Source organism: Scyliorhinus torazame, chromosome 28 (assembly GCF_047496885.1).
Source record: "Scyliorhinus torazame isolate Kashiwa2021f chromosome 28, sScyTor2.1, whole genome shotgun sequence".
Lineage (NCBI taxonomy): Eukaryota > Metazoa > Chordata > Chondrichthyes > Carcharhiniformes > Scyliorhinidae > Scyliorhinus > Scyliorhinus torazame.
This window is the reverse complement of record NC_092734.1, coordinates 10163550-10187825: the sequence shown is the minus strand read 5'-3', so window position 1 is coordinate 10187825 and position 24276 is coordinate 10163550. Positions and strand designations below refer to the sequence as shown.

The 24276-nt window shown below is 47.0% G+C and overlaps 2 protein-coding genes across 8 annotated transcripts in view; one reads left to right on the top strand and one right to left on the bottom strand.

The window, feature by feature from the left end:
• cdh23 (cadherin-related 23) overlaps nucleotides 1–24276 on the bottom strand; it is an 815609-nt gene that overhangs the window by 257997 nt on the left and 533336 nt on the right. The window lies entirely within an intron of this gene.
• On the top strand, nucleotides 1228–24255 carry LOC140403503 (uncharacterized protein C10orf105-like). Its single transcript, XM_072491436.1, has 2 exons — nucleotides 1228–1862; nucleotides 19808–24255. Exon 2 carries the CDS (start codon nucleotides 19810–19812, stop codon nucleotides 20230–20232), a length of 423 nt encoding a protein of 140 aa, XP_072347537.1. The 5' UTR covers nucleotides 1228–1862; nucleotides 19808–19809; the 3' UTR covers nucleotides 20233–24255.

The following is a 24276-nucleotide window of genomic DNA, read 5'->3' as shown; positions in this document are numbered from 1 at the left end:
ATCCTATGAATTAAACCCTGAGGTTTCATGTCCCAAACCTCTCACAGACTTTTCCTCTTCACCTGTCAAGATGCTGCTTAAACCCTGCTGCTTTTATTCCAGGGTTGCCAACCCTCCAGGTCTGGCCTGGAGTCTCCAGGGATTGAAGATCAGTCTCCAGGACATTGTTGGGTGGAGAAATATCATCGAGACGTTAAAATAAAATTGCACCTTCTGCCATTTTCTTCGAACATTTCCCTTTACCAACTGCGAAGATGTTGAAAGTGGGGCAAACGTCCGTTCGGTCGATGTCGCCCAATTGAGTAATGAGTCCGATTGGCGTAGGGAGGGAGTACGTCACAAGGATGGATGTGTCGGCCAACGAATGGCTTGGGCGGGGGGTCATGCGCTGAGACCTCCAGGAATACAGTTAATCGCAGTTGGCAACCCTGCCTTACTAGGGGAAGATTATTTTGCCAAGATTTACTGTGATGGAGTTGAATGATGTTTTTGTTGCATGGTATTTAGCAGCCTTTGGGGATTTGCTCTCTGCGATCCCGGTTCGTTTGTGGGCACAAATGTAAACCTCGCAGTTTCAGCAGACACCGATGGAGTAACTCCACATTCAGGGATTTTTTTAGTAATAATAATAATAATAATAATCACTTATTGTCACAAATAGGCTTCAATGAAGTTACTGTGAAAAGCCCCTAGTCGCCACATTCCGGCGCCTGTTTGGGGAGGCCGGTACGGGAATTGAACCCACGCTGCAGGCCTTGTTCTGCATTACAAGCCAGCTGTTTAGCTCACTATGCTAAACCAGCCCCTAATCATTCAACTGATGTTTCGGGGGTCGCTCTTCGGCAATTCCATAACAATTGCAAACGGGGGTGGGTCCTGATCAGCTTTTGCTCCATCTCCGCCTGACTGTGACATTTCAGGATAAAAAGCTGAATCGTTGTACAGGAAAGTGTCCGCCCAGTGTTTAGAAGTGGGAGGGGGTTGTTTCTGTGACGAGTGAGTTCTCTGGGCCCATCGCAGGGTGTGTGTAACCTCACACCGTCAAAGACTGATCGACCTTCGCACCCAGCTGGAGTCGCCAGGTTCTTCATCAGCCCTCAGTCTTCTCCACCATCTACTTCCAACATCTTTGTCATTCATTAGCTAAGCAGGGCGTGCAAGCAGGGGTGATCAATGACGTCAAAAGGAAATTGGATGGGTGCTCGAGGGAAATAAACTTGCAGGGCTCGGGGACAGAGCAGGAGGCAATGGGACTGACTGGACATCCCCACACAGCTAGCATGTACTCGACGGGATAGATGGCCTCCTTTTGTGTCTATAACGCCAAGGAAAATAAATAATAAAGACATTCTTCTTTTTTAAATGTCGCTCTGATTTTTTCTTCCCCTGGGTTTTGCTGGCACCAGTTTCTTGATGATTAATTCCCAATTCCTGGACAATCCTTGGCAGTCCGAGAGCCATGGCAACCCGGACACCCAGCTGATCAGCAGCAGCAACAGCTACAGGCACCCCGAGCAGGGGCTGCAGAGCTCAACAGCTCCGGAACATTCCATTCCACAGGCACCAGGGGAGGAAACCCAACTCATTACACTCAAGCGAGACCGACAGAACTTTAATTTCTTGGCGCGGGAGTAAACAAATGAGGACGGGTTCAGAGCGAAGCGAGTGGTTTTCACTCGGGCTGTGTGGACGTGGCTGCAAACTACAAAGGGGCTGGCAGGGGTTCGATTCCCCAACCTCCCTCTCGGCCCTGTGACTTACAGAGTGCATTTGAACAGAAGTGAGAGAGCTGTGCCTGCCTCAGAGAGAAACGAGTCTGTTGACAACTGAGAGAGTTTTCAGCAACTGGTAATGAAATTCAGGTAAAGAAACGATTGCGATCTTTTATCCGATACGTTTGCCGGCGTCTGCCTGCACAAGAGCGAGCAACTTTTTCTGATTTTAGGTTTCATTATTGGACTTGTATGGACTATTCCGGCAGGGTAGACACACTTTTAATCTCGCTGCGTAAAAGTGATTAACCTCGCAAAACGTGTGCTGACAATTTGTCGCCCTGGCAAATTGCTTTCCGATAACTTTCAACCCCTTATTCTATCGAGTCACCGGCAGAGGAAAATGCTGCAGCGGCTCCTCACAGTGGGCACCTCAGCAGTGCGGGAAAGGGCTTCAGTTTAACCACATGTGACAAACTGCAGACGGAGTTTTTAAGGGGTACTTTCGAGCTTTGTAAAAAAAGTGTAAAATGAAACAGTCGCATCCATGTAGTAACCGTCACAAACTTCAGCATGTCCTGCCTGAGACCCTTTACATCTATGAGGGGGCAGGCAGGGTCTCGGTCTAACACCTCATCCGGACGCTGCCACCTCCCCTCAGTGTTATTGAGCATCAACTCAATCTTGTGCCCAAGTCTCTAAAGTGGGACTTCCACCCTCTGACCTTCTGGCTCACGGTGTGAACTGGGTCACAGCTGAAGCATAACACAAGACAGATGGACCCGGGGAGAGGCTTGCGAGCTGTTGGATGATTTTCCAAGTCTCCCATAGGTGTGACAACAGTAAAGACGGGAAAAGGCCTGAAAAACGTCAGGGTCGTTTGTCTGGGAGGTCACCAGGGCAACAGGGTGATGAGGGCAAAGATCAGAGTTGAACTAAATTGGGAATCCAAAGTGATTTGTCCCATTAAAAAACACAAACTTGGATCATTTTTGGTATTGATGTGTGCCAGCGCCTCCACTGTGACGCATAACACAGCCAGAGGTGGGGAAACCCCCTGTGGACATGGCCAGCTATGGTTTTCTTTATCCAACAGTTCCTCGACAACAGTTGCAGACTTTTCTTGCCCAAATATTCCTGATAGTATTCAAACTGCTGAAATGTGTGCGAGGTCTGGTGATCTAGGACTGCCCAACTGGTGACCTATTGGTTCTCATTTGGGATCTGGTGCCAACCTCAAATGCTCATCTGCTGATTGAAGTGTAGAAAGATTGACAGCATAGGAGGATGGCATTTGGCCCATCATGTTCGTGCCAGACCTGCAAGCCCTTTACAAGCGATCTAATGATCCAGGTACATTGATCTGGTGACCTCCTGGTGCAAATCAGGGGACCTGATCCTGGTCTGCTGACCTGGTTGAAAGCAGTAAGGTGGAGTTTGGGTTTAGTCATGGACAGATGCAGGGATGGGAGAAAATTGACAAATTAACTGTGTCGATCAACCTGGGCTGGACATGATTTTGATCATCATTTTGATGTTTTAACTCTAGAAACATTGATAAATAACCCTCATTGGCTGTGGAATGGCAAATGAGTATACGACAGAGGTTGCAAACAGTTTGCAAGACTTTTACAAAGAGAGACAGTCTGTGTCAGCTATCAAACAGTGGTTAACCATCTTGTATTCAGTAGTTACATATCAGCCCTTGAACATGGAACTGAGTGTGGAAGTATGCAACATTATTCATGTGGCTGGTAATTCCTAGAGTGCCTTCTTACGTTACCAGGATGTTAGGGCTTGAAATTATCCTGCAATGTGTTCATCTGAAATTACTTTATTAGTGCAGCAGTCGCGTTGACCCTTTTGAGAATAAATGGCGTCAAGCCACCAATGGGGGCCCATAGGAACAGTCTCTCGCAACGTAAACCAGAGATGGGGGAGGAAATGAAGGAGATGAGGGAGACAACCTGGGGTTGAGGGCACAGACAGTCAGCCAAGGTCAGAATTGAACCCGGGTTCCTGCGTGAGGCAGTAGCGCTAACCACTGTGCCACCATATATCATCCTGTTGCTTCACAGCGCCAGGGACCCAGGTTCGATTCCCAGCTTGGGTCACTGTCTGTGCGGAGTCTGCACCTTGTTCCCGTGTCTGTGTGGGTTTCCTCCGGGTGTCCCGGTTTCCTCCCGCAAGTCCGGAAAGATGTGCTTGTTAGGTGAATTGGACATTCTGAATTCTCCCTCCGTGGACCCGAACAGGCGCCGGCATGTGGCGACTAGGGGCTTTTCACAGTAACTTCATTGCAGGGTTAATGTAAGCCTACTTGTGACAATAATAAAGATCATGTTCATCTTCTTTTCTTCTGCATTCTCCTCAAACAATATTTGACCATCTTTGTCTTTTACACGCCCACTATCTGTTGTCGTCTTCCCCTATGGGTCAAGTATTTCACCGCCTGCTGCAGAGCTCTCATTCGGCAATTTAGTTCCAGCTCCAATACTTAGAACATAGAACATAGAATACAGCGCAGTACAGGCCCTTCGGCACACGATGTTGCACTGAAACAAAAGCCATCTAACCTACACTATGCCATTATCATCCATATGTTTATCCAATAAACTTTTAAATGCCCTCAATGTTGGCGAGTTCACTACTGTAGCAGGTAGGGCATTCCACGGCCTCACTACTCTTTGCGTAAAGAACCTACCTCTGACCTCTGTCCTATATCTATTACCCCTCAGTTTAAAGTTATGTCCCCTCGTGCCAGCCATATCCATCTGCGGGAGAAGGCTCTCACTGTCCACCCTATCCAACCCCCTGATCATTTTGTATGCCTCTATTAAGTCTCCTCTTAACCTTCTTCTCTCCAACGAAAACAACCTCAAGTCCATCAGCCTTTCCTCATAAGATTTTCCCTCCATACCAGGCAACATCCTGGTAAATCTCCTCTGCACCTGCTCCAAAGCCTCCACGTCCTTCCTATAATGCGGTGACCAGAACTGTACGCAATACTCCAAATGCGGCCGTACCAGAGTTCTGTACAGCTGCAACATGACCTCCCGACTCCGGAACTCAATCCCTCTACCAATAAAGGCCAACACTCCATAGGCCTTCTTCACAACCCTATCAACCTGGGTGGCAACTTTCAGGGATCTATGTACATGGACACCTAGATCCCTCTGCTCATCCACACTTTCAAGAACTTTACCATTAGCCAAATATTCCGCATTCCTGTTATTCCTTCCAAAGTGAATCACCTCACACTTCTCTACATTAAACTCCAGTTGCCACCTCTCAGCCCAGCTCTGCAGATTATCTATATCCCTCTGTAACCTGCTACATCCTTCCACACTATCGACAACACCACCGACTTTAGTATCGTCTGCAAATTTACTCACCCACCCTTCTGCGCCTTCCTCTAGGTCATTGATAAAAATGACAAACCGCAACGGCCCCAGAACAGATCCTTGTGGTACTCCACTTGTGACTGTACTCCATTCTGAACATTTCCCATCAACCACCACCCTCTGTCTTCTTTCAGCTAGCCAATTTCTGATCCACATCTCTAAATCACCCTCAATCCCCAGCCTCCGTATTTTTCGCAATAGCCTACCGTGGGGAACCTTATCAAACGCTTTGCTGAAATCCATATACACCACATCAACTGCTCTACCCTCGTCTACCTGTTCAGTCACCTTCTCAAAGAACTCAATAAGGTTTGTGAGGCATGACCTACCCTTCACAAAGCCATGCTGACTATCCCTGATCATATTATTCCTATCTAGATGATTATAAATCTTGTCTCTTATAATCCCCTCCAAGACTTTACCCACTACAGACGTGAGGCTCACCGGTCTATAGTTGCCGGGGTTGTCTCTGCTCCCCTTTTTGAACAAAGGGACCACATTTGCTGTCCTCCAGTCCTCTGGCACTATTCCTGTAGCCAATGATGACATAAAAACCAAAGCCAAAGGTCCAGCAATCTCTTCCCTGGCCTCCCAGAGAATCCTAGGATAAATCCCATCAGGTCCCGGGGACTTATCTATTTTCAGCCTGTCCAGAATTGCCAACACCTCTTCCCTACGTACCTCAATGCCATCTATTCTATTAGCCTGGGGCTCAGCATTCTCCTCCACAACATTATCTTTTTCCTGAGTGAATACTGACGAAAAATATTCATTTAGTATCTCGCCTACCTCTTCAGACTCCACACACAATTTCCCATCCCTGTCCTTGACTGGTCCTACTCTTTCCCTAGTCATTCGCTTATTCCTGACATACCTATAGAAAGCTGTTGAGTTTTCCTTGATCCTTCCTGCCAAATACTTCTCATGTCCCCTCCCTGCTCGTCTTAGCTCTCTCTTTAGATCCTTCCTCGCTACCTTGTAACTATCCATCGCCCCAACCGAAACTTCACACTTCATCTTCACATAGGCCTCCTTCTTCCTCTTAACAAGAGATTCCACTTCCTTGGTAAACCACGGTTCCCTCGCTCGACGCCTTCCTCCCTGTCTGACCGGTACATACTTATCAAGAACACGCAGTAGCTGATCCTTGAACAAGCCCCACTTATCCAGTGTGCCCAACACTTGCAGCCTACTTCTCCACCTTATCCCCCCCAAGTCACGTCTAATGGCATCATAATTGCCCTTCCCCCAGCTATAACTCTTGCCCTGCGGTGTATACTTATCCCTTTCCATCATTAACGTAAACGTCACCGAATTGTGGTCACTGTCCCCAAAGTGCTCTCCTACCTCCAAATCCAACACCTGGCCTGGTTCATTACCCAAAACCAAATCCAACGTGGCCTCGCCTCTTGTTGGCCTGTCAACATATTGTTTCAGGAAACCCTCCTGCACACACTGTACAAAAAACGACCCATCTATTGTACTCGAACTATATCTTTCATGGGAACATCACCCATCTCATTATACCATTTCTCTTCCACCTGCCCAAGTGCATTCTTTATTCAATTTCATCATACTCCCGCGTGTTTCTTTTCTTTCCTGTTTCCACCGTCAGATTCGTCATTAACACAGGGGCTGAAAGGTCATCGGGTTAGGCGGGACTGAGAGGGTCGAAGTTACAATCAGATCAGCCATGTTCCTGTTGAATGGTGGGGCAGGCTCGAGGGGCCGAGTGGCCTCCTCCTGTTCCTATTTCACATGTTTAAGGATGTTCACTGCGAGGATCTCAACTATTGTCCACTCCTCATCTCCTTTTCTTTTCTGCTCCGCTGTCATTTCCTTTGCAGCCTGCTGTCCGCTCACTTCCACATCCCCCCCATTTGCTTCTATGTCTTGTTTTGAGACCTCCGTTGGTCCCATTTCCTCAATGTTGAGACATTCGTTTTGACTGAACGCCCCTCTGATATCTCACCCTTCAAGCGTGTCAATGTGCAAATGGTTATACATCTTTTTCCTTTCGTTGGTATTTACAGCTTCCCTTCAGATTTTGTCACAAGGGTATGCTGATCCGAATGTGTATCCACCCTGGGATATGTACGAATGTTCCTTACACAGCTTCTAAACACCTGTTTCACTATCACGTTACCCACTTTATTTCCACACGCATTCACTCAACATTTTGCCAATCAGGCAAGATTGACCCAACGGGTGGTGAAATTCTCCCTCCTGTCAGAGGGTCAGTGGGTGGCGCATTCCAATCCTGGCCAAGCCACGGACAGGCAGGATTCAAGATAAAACGGTCAGAAGCCATCTCCAACACTCAGCGCCTACAGGAAACACGAACAAGAGCTTAGATTGACGAGAAGTTGCTCCCACACAGGAAACCCAAAAAATAAATAGAGCCTTTCATAGGAAGCTGGTCAGGAATAAAGAGGGCTGAATAAAAAGGCTTTCAGCGTTGCATCCTTTTGGGGGCGATACCAGCCGGACAGTGGAAAAACTTGCCGGCTGGAAAAATGTGTGCAACAGGAAAGCCTGTGTGTGCTAATAAAGCGCCTTTGTGGACGAGAGAGAGATTGGCACAGGCTCCAGCCCGTAAGCACTCATCTTCTGATCTTCGTTTCCACAGCAGTTCAAACAGTTCTGCTGCAGGCAAGCAATGTCACCGCGTTGTTTAAATGTGCGAATCGTGCCACCTCAACGCACGGTTGAAGATGGAAGCAAACACCCTGCATTTTTATAGCACTTTTAACAATGTTAAAACGTTCCTGAGCTCTTCAGAGGACAGACTATCAGGCGCTGAGCCATAGATGGACATATTAGAGATGTGACCATCGGGGGATGTCTGAAGGAGAAGGACGAGGCAGCGAGGTGGAGATATTTACGGAGGGAATTCCAGAGCTCAGTGCACAGCCAAAGCTGTGGTGAAAGGTGCCTGACAAACTTTGACAAGAGCAGCAGTGTTTCCCGCAGCGTAACAATATTATGACTTCCTCTCATGTTTAACTGCTGCTTGGATGAGTAACTTGTTAGTCGCCCATGTACGACTGGACTCAGGCATCACTCTTCACACTCGCTGTGAGACGAGCTCTCAAGGGAATGGCTGCTAGATCCGCAAGCTGCGAATCTCCCCTTGTTCCGTTGCTCAATGGTGCAATAAGAACATGATTCAGTAACACGAGAGAGAGAGAGGAAGTGAGAAAGAGTGAGACAGAGAGGGGGAGAGATTGAGAAAAGAGAAAGAATGAGTGAGGGAAAATGAGAACGAGAAACTAAAGATAGAGGCAAAGATATGGATATGTATGGAAGTCAGAGAGAGTGGCACAGTGGTTAGCACTGCTGCCTCACAGCACCAGGGACCCGGGTTCAATTCCGGCTTTGGATGACTGTGCGGAGTCTGCACGTTCTCCCCGTGTCTGCGTGGGTTTCCTCCGGGTGCTCCGGTTTCCTCCCACAATCCGGAGATGTGCAGGTTAGGTGGATTGGCCATGCTTAATTTCCACTTAATGTCCAGATTACGGAGTTACGAGGATAATCCTAGGGGTGTCATAATATACACCAGTATATCATGGTGCAGACACACACACACACTGATGGACACACAGTGGGACCAATCAGCATACACAACACCGCAGCCAATCACCAGTGAGAGCACACGCACTATAAAGACAGGGGACAGGAGAGTTCCTGCTCATTCTAGTAGCAGCCAGCTCGGAGCACAGAGCTCACAGCCTGCAACACAGACATTCACCATGTGCTGAGTGCATCACCTGATTAGGACTAGGCAAGGGTCAACAGTAAAAGCTGGTATTGCATTTACCCACAGTTCAAGTATGTTAATATAGTTAACCTTATAATAAAATAGAGTTGCACCACTTCCAGTGTTGGTGACCTGTTTGTGAGCCAGAACACCTAACACATCAAGGGGGTGTGGGCCTAGGTAGGGTGCTCTTTTCAGAGGGTCGGTGCAGACTCGATGGGCCAAGTGGCCTCCTTCTGCCCTGTAGGGATTCTATGGTTCTATTCTATGAATAGACGATCAACAAACGAAAAGCACAGGACTTCCAGTCGCGGCCATGGAGTGGGTGGTCGAACATTTGGTGGCTCCCCCTTGAGGCGGAATTGGTTGGTCCTTTTTCACCCAGTTTAGGGTGTTGTTTCCTGGTGTGAGGTGCATGAGCACGGAGAGGTAGAAGTGCTCCTCCGGTGGGGCCCGCATCAGACGAGGGGTGTAACAATCAAGAGCAGCAGTCTGACCAGGAGGTTTTTCAAAGTGCTACAGCGGGAAAGATGATGGAGGGCTCTGGGGTGGTCCACTGAACAACTGGTGAACTAGCTTTTTTAAAAGAAATTTAGAGTACCCAATTTTTCTCTCCCCCCCCCCCCAAGGAGCAATTTAGAATTTAGCAATCCACCTACCCTGCACATCTTTGGGTTGTGGGGGTGACACCCACGCAGACACGGGGAGAATGTACAAACGCCACATGGACAGTGACCCAGGGCCGGGATTGAACCCGAGCTCTCGGCCCCGTGAGGCAGCAGTGCTAACCACTGCGCCACCGTGCCGTCCTGGCAACTGGTGGACTTCTTGAATGCTAAGTTCCAGTAGCAGAGGCAGGAGGCCTCAGAGGACCTGACTGAGGTGGTGGAGCCGCTCAGGGCGGCTATTGAGGGAGTGGAGCAGAGGTTAGAGGTGCAGAGTTCGGCACTCCAGAAGGTGGAGGAGTCGGGGGTGGAACATGAGGACCGGTTGGCCTCGTTGGAGGCAGAGATGGTGCTTGTGGCGGAGGGCCAGAAGCAGCTGAGGGAGAAGGTGTAGGACCTGGAGAACCCTCCAAGAGGCAGAATGTCTGGATTATGGGGCTGCCTGAGGGGATTGAGGGAACGTAGGCCACAAAGTATGTGGCGAATATGTTCGAGAAGTTGGAGGGAGAGGAGTGGGGGATATTGGCTTGGGTGGAGTTGGTGTGGCATAGTTGGTTAAGGAGCGACGGTGGCAGACATCTTGGGGAGGGCCCGGGGGGTGAGCGAGGCATGGACCTGGGGGAGATGGTTAAAGAGGGCGGTGGGGTGCGAATCATATCCATACATCTTGGGCGTGTCCGAGGTTGAAGGGGCTTTGGATGGGATTTGTGGACATAATGTCAAAAGGTTTTGGGGGTAGAGGTAGCTCTGTGTCCCGGGGTGGCGAGAGTTCCGGAGGATCCGCGAGTGCAGGTGGGGAGAGAGGCCGACGTGTTGGCCTTTGCCTCCCTGACAGCCCGGAGATGGATTCCGCTGTGTTGGCAGGGCTCAGACCTGCCGTGGGCAGGAGTACAGGTGAGAGGTTTGGCAGGGCTTTTGCAGAAGATTAAGTTCATCATTCGAGGTGCAGAGGGATCATTTCTTTCCTGTTTGGGCTGGAGGGTTTGGGTGAAAAACTCGGAGGAGGGGGGGGGGGGGGGGGCGATCTTTCCTGTTTCCGCTGATGACTTTTGTTATGCATGTATTGGAAACTGTCTTCAACAAAATATATATATTTTTAAAAACAAAAGGAAAAGCACGAGAGAGCCTGAAGGAGATGCAAATATTAAACGGGTTAAAGAAAGACGGTGGTGAGATCATGACTCGAGTCCGGAGTGATGTAAGTTTATCAAAGGGCAAATATTCTAAATAATTAATATCCCGTAGCAGAACAAACAAATGGGAGAAAGCAACTTTTCAAAAGAAAAGCACTGGCCAGAGATGAGAGTCAAACTGTGTGTGGACAGCTTTGTTCTGTATAGAGAGTCATATAGCACAGAAATGGCCCTTTGGTCACTAGTCTGGGCAGGTCAAAAACAACCACCCAACTATTCTAATCCCATTTTCCAGCACTTACCTCATAGCCTTGTATGTTTTGGCATCGCCCGTGCACATCAAAATGCTTCTTCAATGTTCTGAGGGTCTCTGCCTCTGCCACCCTTTCAGTCAGCGAGTTCCAGGCTCCCAGCACCCCCTGGGTGAAAAGGTTTTTCCTCACATCCCCTCTAAACCTCCTGCCCCTTACCTTAAATCTATGCTCCCTGGTCACTCCACCGAGGGGAAAAGTTTCTTCTTGTCTACTCTAACTATACTCATAATTTTATACATCTCAATCATGTCCCCCCTCAGTCTCCTCTGCTTCAAGGAAAACAACCCCAGTCTATTCACTCTCTGTTCATAGTTAAAACTCTCCAGCCCAGGCCAACATCCTGGTAAATCTCCTCTGCACCCTTTCCAGTGCTATCATATCCCCCTTGTAATGTGGATTCCAGAACTGCACACAATACTCTAGCTGTGGCCTAACCAAGCTTAACACTTCCTAAAAGCTCTTCAGGTTTAGTTTTGGTGGTGGCTTAGGGTGGGGTCAAGCTCCAGGTCCCTGGAAAACTCAGAACTCTTTCTGGGAATGTTACTGCTCTGTAAAAAGAATCAAGGTTTACATTTATTTCTTCCTTGTTAAGCGCACAAGTCTCGGTCTATGGGGGCGGCGAGAACAGGGTAGTGAATCAGCAAAGTCCGCTTGTAAGTGGGGGTGGGGGGGTGTCATGATATGCAGACATGCACATAATGAGATACAAATAGGCAGCTAATTAATACAGAGGACAGGACATAACCAATCAGCAGGCAGAATACTTGGGGGTGGTTTCCCACTATAAAAGGCACGAGGCACTCACACTCCACCTCTTTCCACGGGGGACATCTACAGTGTGAGTCAGGGTGTACATATCATATAACTCCTACAGCACGTGGCTAAGAGCTAGTCTGGTTCAGTCAGACAGATTAATCACACCAGGTTAGCAGAGAGTCAAACTCACAGAGGATTGAGCCAACTGTGTGACAGGTTCAATAAATCATATTGAACTAACTTCAAGGTGTGGAGTATCTCTCAGGTAAAGCTGCATCCAGTTGCAGCCAGTGTTATCTTACTGTGCTTCACACGACAGGGGGTAGGGTAGGGGGGGGGGGGGGGGTGTTCAAACACTAACTCAATGCCCAGACTGTACACTTACAGTTCACGATGCTGAGTGAAACGACAGAAACCGGGGCAGGCAGATACAGCCATTTATGTAAATTAGTCATTGTGATTCCAAGTAATTAATTACATGCGTTTTGAGAAGTTTCTGTGGGATGTGGTAGAGTTATTTGTTAAACAGAGAGAGGAAAATTAGATGTATCCAATGAAGCAAGAAATATCAAGTCGGAACAAATAAAAGATTACCCCTGGAATCTCTCACTTCTTGGCTATTCGCACTCCACGCTCTCGCAGCCAGGGATGGGAGGTGTGAATTCTATATGCTTCACGATTCACTGGGCAACACTCTCGCCTCAGAGACAATAGGTCGCAGGTTCAACCTCCATTCTATAGACTTCAGTCAAAATTCAGGCCGACGCTCCTGTACAGCATGTTTTTTTTTTTTAAAATGCATTTTATTACAAACATGTATCAAAACAGGTTATAGCGAATAAACACCCCGGGAAACATACTTCCCAACAATCAACCATACAGTCTGTACAAACACGGTCACAAACACCCCCACCTATCCTCAAACCCCCCTGAAGAGCCCCTTAGTTCATACTTTATCTTCACTAACCGCAGGAAGTCGTACAGGTCACCCAACCATGCCGCTACCCCCGGTGGCGATGCCGACCGCCACTCCAGCAAAATTTGCCGCCGTGCAATCAGAGAGGCGAAGGCCAAGACATCGGCCTTCCTCCTCTCCATGAGCGCCGGCTTCTCTGAAACCCCAAATATCGCCACCAAAGGTCCGGGTCCACCTCCTCCTACACTATCCTGGCTAAGACCGTGAACACTCCCGCCCAGAATCTTCCCAATTTTTCGCAACACCAAAACTTAATTTGTTTAAGTGATGTGGGTTTCACTGGCTCAGCCTTGAGAAGGTGATGGTGGGCTATCTTCTTCAACTGCAGCAGTCCCCGACGTGTAGGTACACCCACTGTGCCGTTAAGGAGGGAGTTCTAGGATTTGGACCCAGCGACAATGAAGGAACAGCTGATCTATTTCCATGTCGGGATGGTGAGTGACTTGGAGGGGAACCTCCAGGTGCCAGTGTTCCCATCCACCGGCTGCTTTGGTCTTTCTAGATGGTAGTGGTCATGGCTTTGGAAGGTGCTGTCTCAGGAGCCTTGGTGAGTTGCTGCAGTGCATTTTGTAGACGGTACACACGGCTGCCACTGCTCGTCGGTGGTGGAGGGAGTGGATGTAATAATAATTATAATCTTTATTGTCACAAGCGGGCTTACATTAACACTGCGGTGAAGTTCCTGTGAGAAGCCCCTAGTCGCCATATTACGGCACCTGTTCGGGTACACTGAGGAGGTCACTCACCTTCTTCGGCATTGCCGGTCCTCCTGGTGAGGCTGGCAACATGGACTGCCTCATCCACCACCTCCCAGGCGCTGTTCAGGTGGGCGGGCTGGAGTCTGCGGCCTACCCTGGGGAAGAGGGTGTGCCACCTCTCCTCAAGGGCACGAGCAGCAGATCCACTTCAGGCTGGTTCTTATAAGCAACTCTAGCTTGGCAGGTCAACCAAAATTCCGCGTCCCAACGAATCCGACGCCAACAGGGATGGGGATTGCTTCCAGTTCACTCGGTAGAGTGCTGGCTCATTTGCATGTCCTGAAATTTGGATCAAATAGCGCCCCTCCCAAGCGTTATTGCAAATTGCACGCGATTCAGTTCCGGGGTGGGAATACTTTGTCTCCCAAGCGGAGAATCCAGCCTAAGCGTTCACAAACAAACAGACAAACAAAGTGGCAAAAAATATCATGTCCACCCACCGTCAGTGACAAGAATTAATCAACAGGAGACAACAGGATAAATTGGAGAAATGTGCCTGCATTTATTATGGCAAGGGGAGTGATGACTGGGAGTTTTGGAAGGGTGCAAGCTGTTTTCTGATAATCTGAACATTTCCCAAAGAGATGAAAACGTTTCCCCTGGATAGTCTGATATTGAGGACCAAAAAAAAACAACAAATAAATCCAGCAGAACCCCGAGTATTAAAGATAACAGAGGAACAAGGAAGGGGATTCAGTCTGACCTTGAGACTCGGGCCTGTATTTCATCGCATTTAGCTATCGGGAGGATCTGATGGGTTGACCATTAATCACCGAGTGACATACCTCACAAAGCTGTGGTGTTGGTTAAGTGACAGAAAATGGGTGATGAAAAGCTGAGAGATTTGATTATCACACCAGTAAGCTGACCCGATAATTCATGTGAGTTATGGCTAATTCCAGGAGAGTTATAAATCAACTTCTTTGCTCTTGGTCATGTATTCTGTTTACATTGCACATTGGTAACTCTTTCCTTGGCTTATCGAATCTATACATATGACCACCACAGGCCCCTGGGCTCCAGTGTGGCCAAACTTTAAAGGACCGATAACAAATCCATTCCAAGTCCCTGTGTCTGTGATACTCCAAATTGTCACCAGTACCTCTAGCAGATCGCTCGGGGACTGAACCTACTATGATTTTCTGCCCAGATTCCTTGAGAACCTACTCACCCACTTGAAAGCCGTGATTTAGATTCCCTCAAGCTTCAGATGCCATGCTCGCCCCTGGCTGTTAAGGAGGTTGATTCATAGCCAGCAGCACAACACACTGTACAATTACTGATCGCGGAGCCCGAAGAAGAAATACTAAGACACTAAGGAGAACTTTATTCTTCCTTCAAAGAGAGCGTCGGGTGTGTTAATGCATCTGGGTCTGATTGGCTTCCATGTCCCACCCAAAAGCCGACACCAGGTGTGGCGCTCCCACAATACAATTCTGAAGTGCCAACCTAGATTCGGTGCTTTCAAGGCTGGTACGGGGCTCGAATCGACATCCCGAGTCAAGAAAGAGCACCGCCCACTAAATGAAAGATGTATTTACATCTCGCCTCTCAGGACTCGTGGAAATCCTGAAGCGGATTGGGACGTGTGGCAAAGGACGTGCCATCACGGTTGTAGGGCAAAGCGGCGGCTCATTTGCGCACAGCAAGGTTGCACAAGCAGCAATGTGATAACGATACAATGACGATGGCTGAAAGAGAAATGTTGGCCAGGGCACCTTTGAGAGTACCCCTACTCTTCTTCCAAATAGTAGCCTTGCGATCCTTCACATTTACCCCAGGGGGCAGACTGTGCCTCAATTTAATTTATCTTCCGAAACACAGCACATCCGACGGTGCAGTGCTGGATTGTCAGCCTAGAGCGTATATGTGACTCAGGAGCGAGAGAGCCAACACTAAGCAAAGGCCAACACTCCGATAAGTTGGTGTTGAGGAAGCGATGAGAACGGCTCACGTACAAATTAGGAAAATTACATAAATAGCTTCCTCACAGCCCCGGTTCCTCCAGATTCATCTGCTTGCTTCTCAAGCAGCCACAAAAACTGGTCAACAAACTCTCCAAATAACTTCAGGGAATAATCTCCTGAGCGGGTTCCGGAGGTGACCAACATTGATCAGCAAGCATCCATGCACATGTTGAGCTACACATTAATGCAACATTAAATTCCACCGCTGAGCTGCTGATTACTGCACCGTGAAAATAAAATCTCATCTGACATTAAAAAAATAAATCCTTTGACATTTTATCACGACAAGTTTGAACTGACTGCTCTGAAAGCTTTTGCCAGCCACATGTAGTGACAGGCTTGCTGAGCTGGTCATAAACAATGTTTGGTACAGGGTTTCAAAAATCTTATGCCAAGCTACATAGGCAGCCTGGGTATTGTTCAATGGGATATCAAATAACAAATCCCCGAATGTCAAAAATAACAAACACTCCTGGGCAAAAAGGTAACAAAAACTTCAATTGATCTGGTGATTAAAGCTGAAACGCACAGACGTCTTTTTTCCAATTATGAGGAGGGACCGGAGAAGCCGGGATAAAAGCAAATACTGTGGATGTTGGAGATTGGAGATAAAGGGCGGATTCTCTGGCACCCCTGCCACGTGGGTCTTGGCGGCACTCAATTCACTGGCGCTGGCATTGTCTCTTCCCGCCGCCTGTCAATGGGACTCAAGAGTTTTGCGAATTTGGCAACTTATTAGATGACACAATTAGAGATCGTTTGGTGTGTGGTTTGAAAAATGAGGCATTCAGAGAAGATTATTAATGCCCAACATTAGATGTTCTCCAAATGGAAACCATCTGCTAAACAATCCTTGAAGCCACGCTGACGGGAAACCTGTGGGCGGGGGTCCACCGCCAGCGGGAAAAGCGAATCCCAAAGGCCGGAGAATTCCGGCCAAAATTAAAAACGCTGAGGAATAACACAACCATGTTTGGCAACATCTGCGGAGAGAGGGGGTAAACAGTTAACGGCTTGAGTCCAATGTGACTCCTCTTCGGAATCCTGGAAACCGGATTCTGAAGAGAAATCAGGGTGAACTCTCTTCTAAGGTGCAGCCACGCCTGCTGGGGCTTCCCAGTATAATCTGTTTCAGATTCCAGCATCCACGGTATTTTGCTTATTTCAGCTAAAACACGTTGCCCATTCAAACCACTGCTGCCGCTTCTTTAGACAGCTTGAAACTGGCAATAGATGCTAAAGCGAGGGGAAAGTAAAGTGTTCTGTTTGTCATAGTTGATATCCCTACCCCAAATCGGGATAAAAATGTATCCAAAAAATATTTTAAAGAAAAATCAAACATGTCGTTTGGTAGTCCGAAACTGGAGTATTGTTGAAAAAAACATGCTGTCAAAGTTGTGCGTCTTCCATACGAATCCCCAATGAGCTAAAGGAGGCCATTTGGCCCATCGAATCTGCACCGACCCTCCGAAAGAGCACTCTACCTAGGCCAACTCTCCCGCCCTATACCCCATAACCCCGCACGCTTTGCGAGAACCACTAAACCTGCATAACTTTGGACTGTGGGAGGAAACCGGAGCACCCAACCAGACGCAGGGAGAACGTGCAAAGTCTACACAGTCACCCAAGGTCGGAATTGATCCCAGGTCCCCAGTGCAGTAAGGCTACAGAGCTAACCACTGGGCCATCGTGCTTGCACCCATCGGGACAGCTCGAAACAATTTTCCAATTCTAACAACAATTTAATTTGTACTGCATGAGAAGAGTGCGCTGACTGGTTAGCATGTGGACTCTGATTGGTGGAGGTGTTAACATGGGACATGCAGCACGGAACAGTTAACTGCCAACGTTGTTCAAATTCAAACTGGGTCGGTCGACACTGATTGGTCAAGGCATTACCCGAGAGAATGAACCAGGGAATGAATGTTCCCCAAGCTTTGGTTTAGTTGAAAAGGGCAAAATGGGTGGGCATGTTCACACTGTCAGTGTGATGAACGGTTACTGCCTTATCATCATGTAAGGTGATGTCCCCTTTAAGACCGGGCTTGGAACCCTGGGGACTCCGCCTCTGGCTCCGCCCATCTGGGAGCCATACATAAAGGCCTGCCTCATGGTCTGTGTAACAGTCAGCTCTCGTCTCTAGCTGTAGTATAGTTATTAGTCTAATAAAGCCTTCTTTACAGTTTAATCTCTAAGCGTCATTATTGAGGGTGCCTCAGTCAGAAAAGTGCAGGCCACTGTGTGTGAACATATGTGATTTATGGAATATGTAAGTGTACGGCCAGTCCAGCTTAGAATCTTAAATTGGCATTCAGTATAACTCTTACCACAATCAGGATTGTTTAGCAGATGGTTTCCAATTGGAGAATAACATCTAATTTGGGGCATTAATAATCTTCTCCGAATGCCTCATTTTTCAAACCACACACCAAATGATCTCCAATTGTGTCATCTAACAAGTTGCCAAACTCGCAAAAAGTGATGAACTGCGCAACATTTTCCCCTTATAAAGGATTCCTTTGATGAAATCGAAACCTCCCCACAATAATTAACATTTTTGGTGTATAATGGTCTTCTAATATTTGAACATTGTCTTCTTACGTCTTACCCCCGGGTTTCTCAGGCTGAACTAAGCTCGTTAACAAATTGAAAGTTTTGCTTCCAATTGTATTTAATATCTTTCTGAACATGATTTCCAGTTCTCGGAGTCTTCATCAAATGCGCACATCATGCCAAAATTCCCCGACGTTTTTCTGGTATCGGAATGGTCTAACAACTTCCCTTAAATTAATGGTCTACTTGAGTCACCAATTTCTAACATCTTTAACTCGCATTGTAAGTGTGAGAATCTTTTGTTCACTGTCCCCCTCTACCTCCTTGTCTTACTGTACTGCACGCGGCGAGCACTGCAGCCGGACTCCTCGAGTGCCGGTTTCAAATCGGTATGGGCTCTTCCTTTGAATTTTTTGCCCCAAAAACCTTACCGGTTCCGATTACCAGGTGTGATTTCTGATCTTCTGGTAAGCTGCTGGTCGATTGATTGGTTGTTTGTGCTTCCCTGGTTTACATCGACCTCGAAGGTCGACAGCTTCTCTTTTTCTTCTGAAAAATGTTTTTTTTCCTTTCTGATCCGTTCCTCGTCGCCAGTTTGCTTTTTAAAAAAAAAAAACCTGTTGCATCTTTGGACTAACAGTACAAAAGAAATAGATTGCAGATGCATGTGGGTTGAAATGTAAGATCATCAGAGGGTCATTGGATAGGTGCGCTGTGGACAAGGGTTGGTACTAGATTTCGGGAAGAAGCCCTCTAAGTAGCCAATAACGTCACGTGTGCCACGTGACTCGGTTCTTGAAGACAATAGCCCACATATATGACAACCCCTTGGCCAATGCAGTTTGAACCTTATAGGATATTAACTCTGTTATTGATCCTTGACAGTTTTGCAATGCCTCAGATTGGCAAAGAGAGGTCTTAATTTTCAGTCTCACCTGGACAGTACATTCAAATGTTGTTCTCCATTCTGTTTGACGCACACAATATTACACAGTCAGTGTTCTGAAATGATGCATTGATTCAAATTTCTAAACCGCTTTCGTGTCATGCGTAGCAGCTGTCTCAGGCTGGCTCAGCTGGTTGCATTTTGGGTTACAAGGTGGTGGGTTCGGGCCCCACCCCAAGATTCAAGTGTACAGGCCAACACTCCAATGTAGCACTGGCAGATAGCTGCATTATCAGGGATCCTTCAGGAGGAGATGTTTAACCAAGACCCCATCAGGGCAGCACGGTGGCGCAATGGTTAGCACTGCTGTCTCACGGCGCTGAGGTCTCAGGTTCGATCCCGGCCCTGGGTCACTGTCCGTGTGGAGTTTGCACATTCTCCCCGTGTTTGCGTGGGTTTCGCCCCCACAACCCAAAGATGTGCAAGCTAGGTGAATTGGCAAGGCTAAATTGCCCCTTAATTGGAAAAAATGAATTGGGTACTTACTCTAAAATTATTTTTAAAAAAACAAGATCCCATCTAGCGGAACGATTGAAAAGACGACAGAATTTAGTGGGGTTGAGATCAAGAGGTTGAAGAGTTTTCCTCAGCCATGCGAATATCAAAACTGATGGGTAGACAGAGAGATCAGGTTCATCAATCTGGTCCACTAAAAGGGCTGGAGCATCATGGCTTGACACTTCCTTACCCTCTCTCTCCCTATCACCCCATACCTCATGGTTCGGTAATGTGCTCTTCTTGACAAAAATATGAAGTTTGAGCTTAAATGGGTTGAATCACCTTTTCCAAACCTCGTCTGTTCTCAATTAACAACAGTAAAAAATAACGGTATTAACTTATCTTTCTTTAAACTCAAAAAACAGGAATGATGAATTCAGAGAACAAGAATGGGACCACCGCAATACCGAATATTACTGAGCTGCTCCTGACAACCACAGAAACATTCCAGAGAACTGATCCATCTGCTGAAAAGGGAGACCCTATGCCAACCATCATAGCCTTGATATGCATCTTCCTTCTCTTGGCGACATGCGTGAGTTTTGTAGCCTTGTGTAATCCTGCAGGTCTGGATGCCTCCCGCTATGGTCCCTATGAGTGTATGCCGTATCACATGGAGGACTCCAGCGAGCCCCGGTTGAAACTGTGGAAGCGTTTGGGCTCCCTGAGGCGGTCGCTAAGCAGCTTCAGGCGGAATCGACCCCTCCCTCTGCCTCCTCAAACCTTCACAAGTCGCCGCCATCAGGTGGAACAGAATGATTCAGACCTCACCGAGTCAACAAAAATGTAAAGATCCAGTGAGTGTAAAGTTTGCACCTAGACTTGCATGGTACACGGAAGCCAGTGAGGAGAGGTAACTACTGCTGCAATCAACACTCCAGGAACCAACAAAGGCAAGTTCCCAGTTGTAACGAGGAGTCAAAGATCATACTTCATAACACTGAACAGACTGAAATTTGTGCAATGGCCAAACAAGGAAAACACACTGAACTCCAAAGACTGAGTTCTCGACTATCCTTCAAGCTAGACGACAATAAGATAAAGGACACAAGGACACTGCTTGGAGAGTATTCCGTCTCACCTCAATATTGAATCATAACCTCATTACAAAACTCCCAAGTACATTGCATTGTATCATCCATGTCTATCCCCTCCTCCACCACCCTGCTCTCCTCATTAGCCATTCAGACTGACAGCACACGTTGCCCAATATCACAACCTGGAATATCGTGTGCAGTGTTGCTCTCCTTATCGGAGGAAGGATGTTCTTGCTAAAGAGGGAGTGCAGTGAAGGTTTCCCAGACTGATTCCTGGGATGGCGGGACTGACATAGAAGGAGAGATTGAGTTGATTAGGATTGTATTTACTGGAGTTCAGAAGAATGAGGGGGCATATCAGAGAAGCCTATAAAATTCTAACAGGACTGGACAGGGTAGATCCAGCGGGTATGTTCCTGATGGTGGGGGAGTCTAGAACCAGGGGTCACAGTTGAAGAATATAGGGTAAACCATTCAGGACTGCGATGAGGAGAAATATCTTCACCACCGAGAGTGGAGTTACCTGCGCAATTCTCCACTACAAAAAGTAGTTGAGCTCAAAACATTACATGTTTTCAAGAGGAATTAAATATAATTCTTAGGGCTACAGGGGTCAAAGAATATGGGGAGATTCCATATCCCGGTTTGGGTCACTATCTGTGCGGAGTCTGCACGTTCTCCCCGTGTCTGCGTGGGTTTCCTCCGGGTGCTCCGGTTTCCTCCCACAAGCCCCGAAAGACGTGCTGTTTGGTGAATTGGACATTCTGAATTCTCCCTCAGTGTACCCGAACAGGCGCCAGAATGTGGCGACTAGGGACTTTCCACAGTAACTTAATTGCAGTGTTAATGTAAGCCTACTTGTGACAAGAAAGATTATTATTATTACAATGGTATAGATCCTGCAATAATAATTCGATGGACCATTTCCATTCACCCAGCACCCTGGGTGCAGCAGCACATTGCAGAGACGGTGAGCAGAGAGATCCCGGGGGGGGGGCTGGTTCTGGGAGATTACTGAAGGCGCAGTTGAAGAGGTCGGCTTTGCGCAGGATATTGAAGCTGGCGAGATATGGAAAGCGGAGTGCATTAGCGAGAGAGTTGCAGCGTGCTGGTAGGAGGGGGATTGAGAACTGAAGGGTACGATCTCCAAGACAAACGGCAATGGGGAAAGTTATTTTGTGGCTATTTTTGAGGCGCACTCTGCCTTGCACCTTGAATTGAAATAATTCCATATCCTGAAAGTCCAACGCGTGGGGAAATATAAATGAAAACGTGTAATCTCAGCCGACAACACAACAAAAGGCTCCTTCAGCAATTTTAAATGACAGTGGAAATTGTTCTCTTAACAAAGTTGAAACGGCGAGTGAATTTGATCATTGATAAGAGTTCTGCGAAATGGACTCCCATCAAAAATGGTTAATCCTTGTCCTTCCAAGAGACGCTGGATGAATATCTGCAGAATGATGAGGTAGAAGGCTCCAATTATAGATATTTGGAAAGGCTACTAATGCTTTTAAGCACTTTCTATGAATTGACTCGGGCAGGATATTCAGGCAGTTGATATGGGTGAGCAGCAGGACTCCTTTGTCATGTTCATGGTGCTTACCAAGCAGAGATTTATGAAACGCCCAAGGCACAATTTTCTTTCTTGGGCATCTGCTGTGGCAAGTCTCGATTTCTCCCAAAAAATCAGCACAGAAATCCCAAATTTCATTACTGGGGTGGGGTGGAGCTGTTAAGAGCACCAAGAATCAATTTGAATAGCGTCACACTCTCAGTGAGAAGCTAAACTCAAGGGAAAGAAGGCTGCAGAATGCTCAGGGGCTGTATTTCCAAGCTTGAAATCCCTTCCAGCAAAATTCTCTCCGGGAGCGCTGGATTAGTGAATGTGTGCTTGGGCTAACCCGGTTATATATCTGTCAATTTTATTTCCATTGAAGTCAATAGGGAGGGATGTATAATGAGTTGGTGATTTGTTATTGCGCATGATATACTATCACACAGAGTCAAGATCTACTTCTCTGCTTTTAATTTAACATACCAGAACAATACAACCATGCAGCAAATATTACCTGCCACTATCCCGGCTTGTTTTTCGCAGCATCCTCTGGTGCGTTATGGATTAGTTTAAAGGAACGCAGCCACAACCCAGCTTGGCTCAAACAAATTGATCCACCTCAGCAATAAGCAGCTACCCACTCCCAGGTACAGTCTCTGCATACAGGCTTGTCTACCGAATGTGGTACTTTCAGATCATTCATTAGACATTTACATGTCACACTCCCATGACACCTAAACACTGGTACGATGTCAGATCAGCATTTTCCTGGTGAAAATTTGAACAGAACAATAAGTAACCACGAAGCGTCTTCCCCCAAGACTGGGCTCAGTGTTGGATATTACGAGGAGTGAACGAATCACTCTGGTTAATCATAGGGAGTTTCCAAAAAACACTGAGCGACGTTAAGGCCACGATAGCTATGTATATATATATATATTTAAAAAATAGAAAATCCCCAAGATGCTTTTGAGCAGTTTGCTCTCAGAATTAGAATGTAGCTCGTGTATCTGGTGATTTGTTTGTCAATGATTATTCAAAGACAGGTTTGATTCCCGGCTTGGGTCACTGTCTGTGCGGAGTCTGCACGTTCTCCCCGTGTCTGCGTGAGTTTCCTCCCACTAGTCCCGAAAGACGTGCTGTTAGGTAATTTGAACATTCTGAATTCTCCCTCTGAGTACCCGAACAGGCGCCGGAATGTGGCGACTAGGGGCTTTTCAGAGCAACTTCACTGCAGTGTTAATGTAAGCCTACTTGTGACAATAAAGATTATTATTAGAAGTAGAAACCTCTGCCAATCCCGACCCTATCAAACACTTCCTAAATTCAACGGCACCCCCTTCGCTAAAAAGACAAGCTCCAGCCTGTTCAAAGGTTTTGGCAAGTTACAGTCACAAGTGAAACCTACTGTTAGAGACACAAGGTGCTGATAGGTCAGAGGTCCACTCGCACCTGGCAAGGTGGGGTGTGTTTGTTGAAGGGTTATCCCTGTCTCTTCTCTCCGCAGACATTGTGCATTTCTCCAGCACGTGACTTTGTTTTTAAGAATTCCAGTGTTCAGTAATTTTTTAAAAAAAATCCACAAAGCACTGCTGTTCACATCAGTGAAAGCACGCAACCTGAGCCAGTGTCAAACCGAAATACTTACACTGGAAAAATAACTACAGCACAACAAAGCCAGCCGTGAGTCAGAATAAACAGATGCTAGTTTTGCTTTGATCCAAGTTTCGAACATTTCTGGTCAAAACAGCTGGGTAATATCTTAAAAACATTTACAGAAAAAAAAAGTCCAAACTCCTGTCATAACTCGAGCATAAAAAGAGGCACAATTGCGGGAGCCAAAAAGTGACACAGAAATCGATGGTAAAATTAAAAGCTAGAAAGGGTAACCGGTGAAGTGACAGGCAGCAGAAATGATTTAACTGTGTCCAATTGAACATGAATTCATTCACAGGCTGTCAAACGTCGAGGATGTGCAAATTAATAGCACTCACTGCACAAAGAATGAAGTGAATGAAAGACTTCAACTGTAAATATGTGCACGCTAGATTTAATTAGCTGGAAGAGCTCCCCCGCCATGTCTTAAAGGATAATTTAACACTTGACAAATTGTCGTTTTAAAGTTGGGCAGGTTTTACTGTAACTATGTCGAGTACTTGGTGTTTTAATTACTTATAATCCATAAATAAAAGAAGCAGCTTACATTTTTTTAAATAAACTTTAACACAAGTAACCTTTA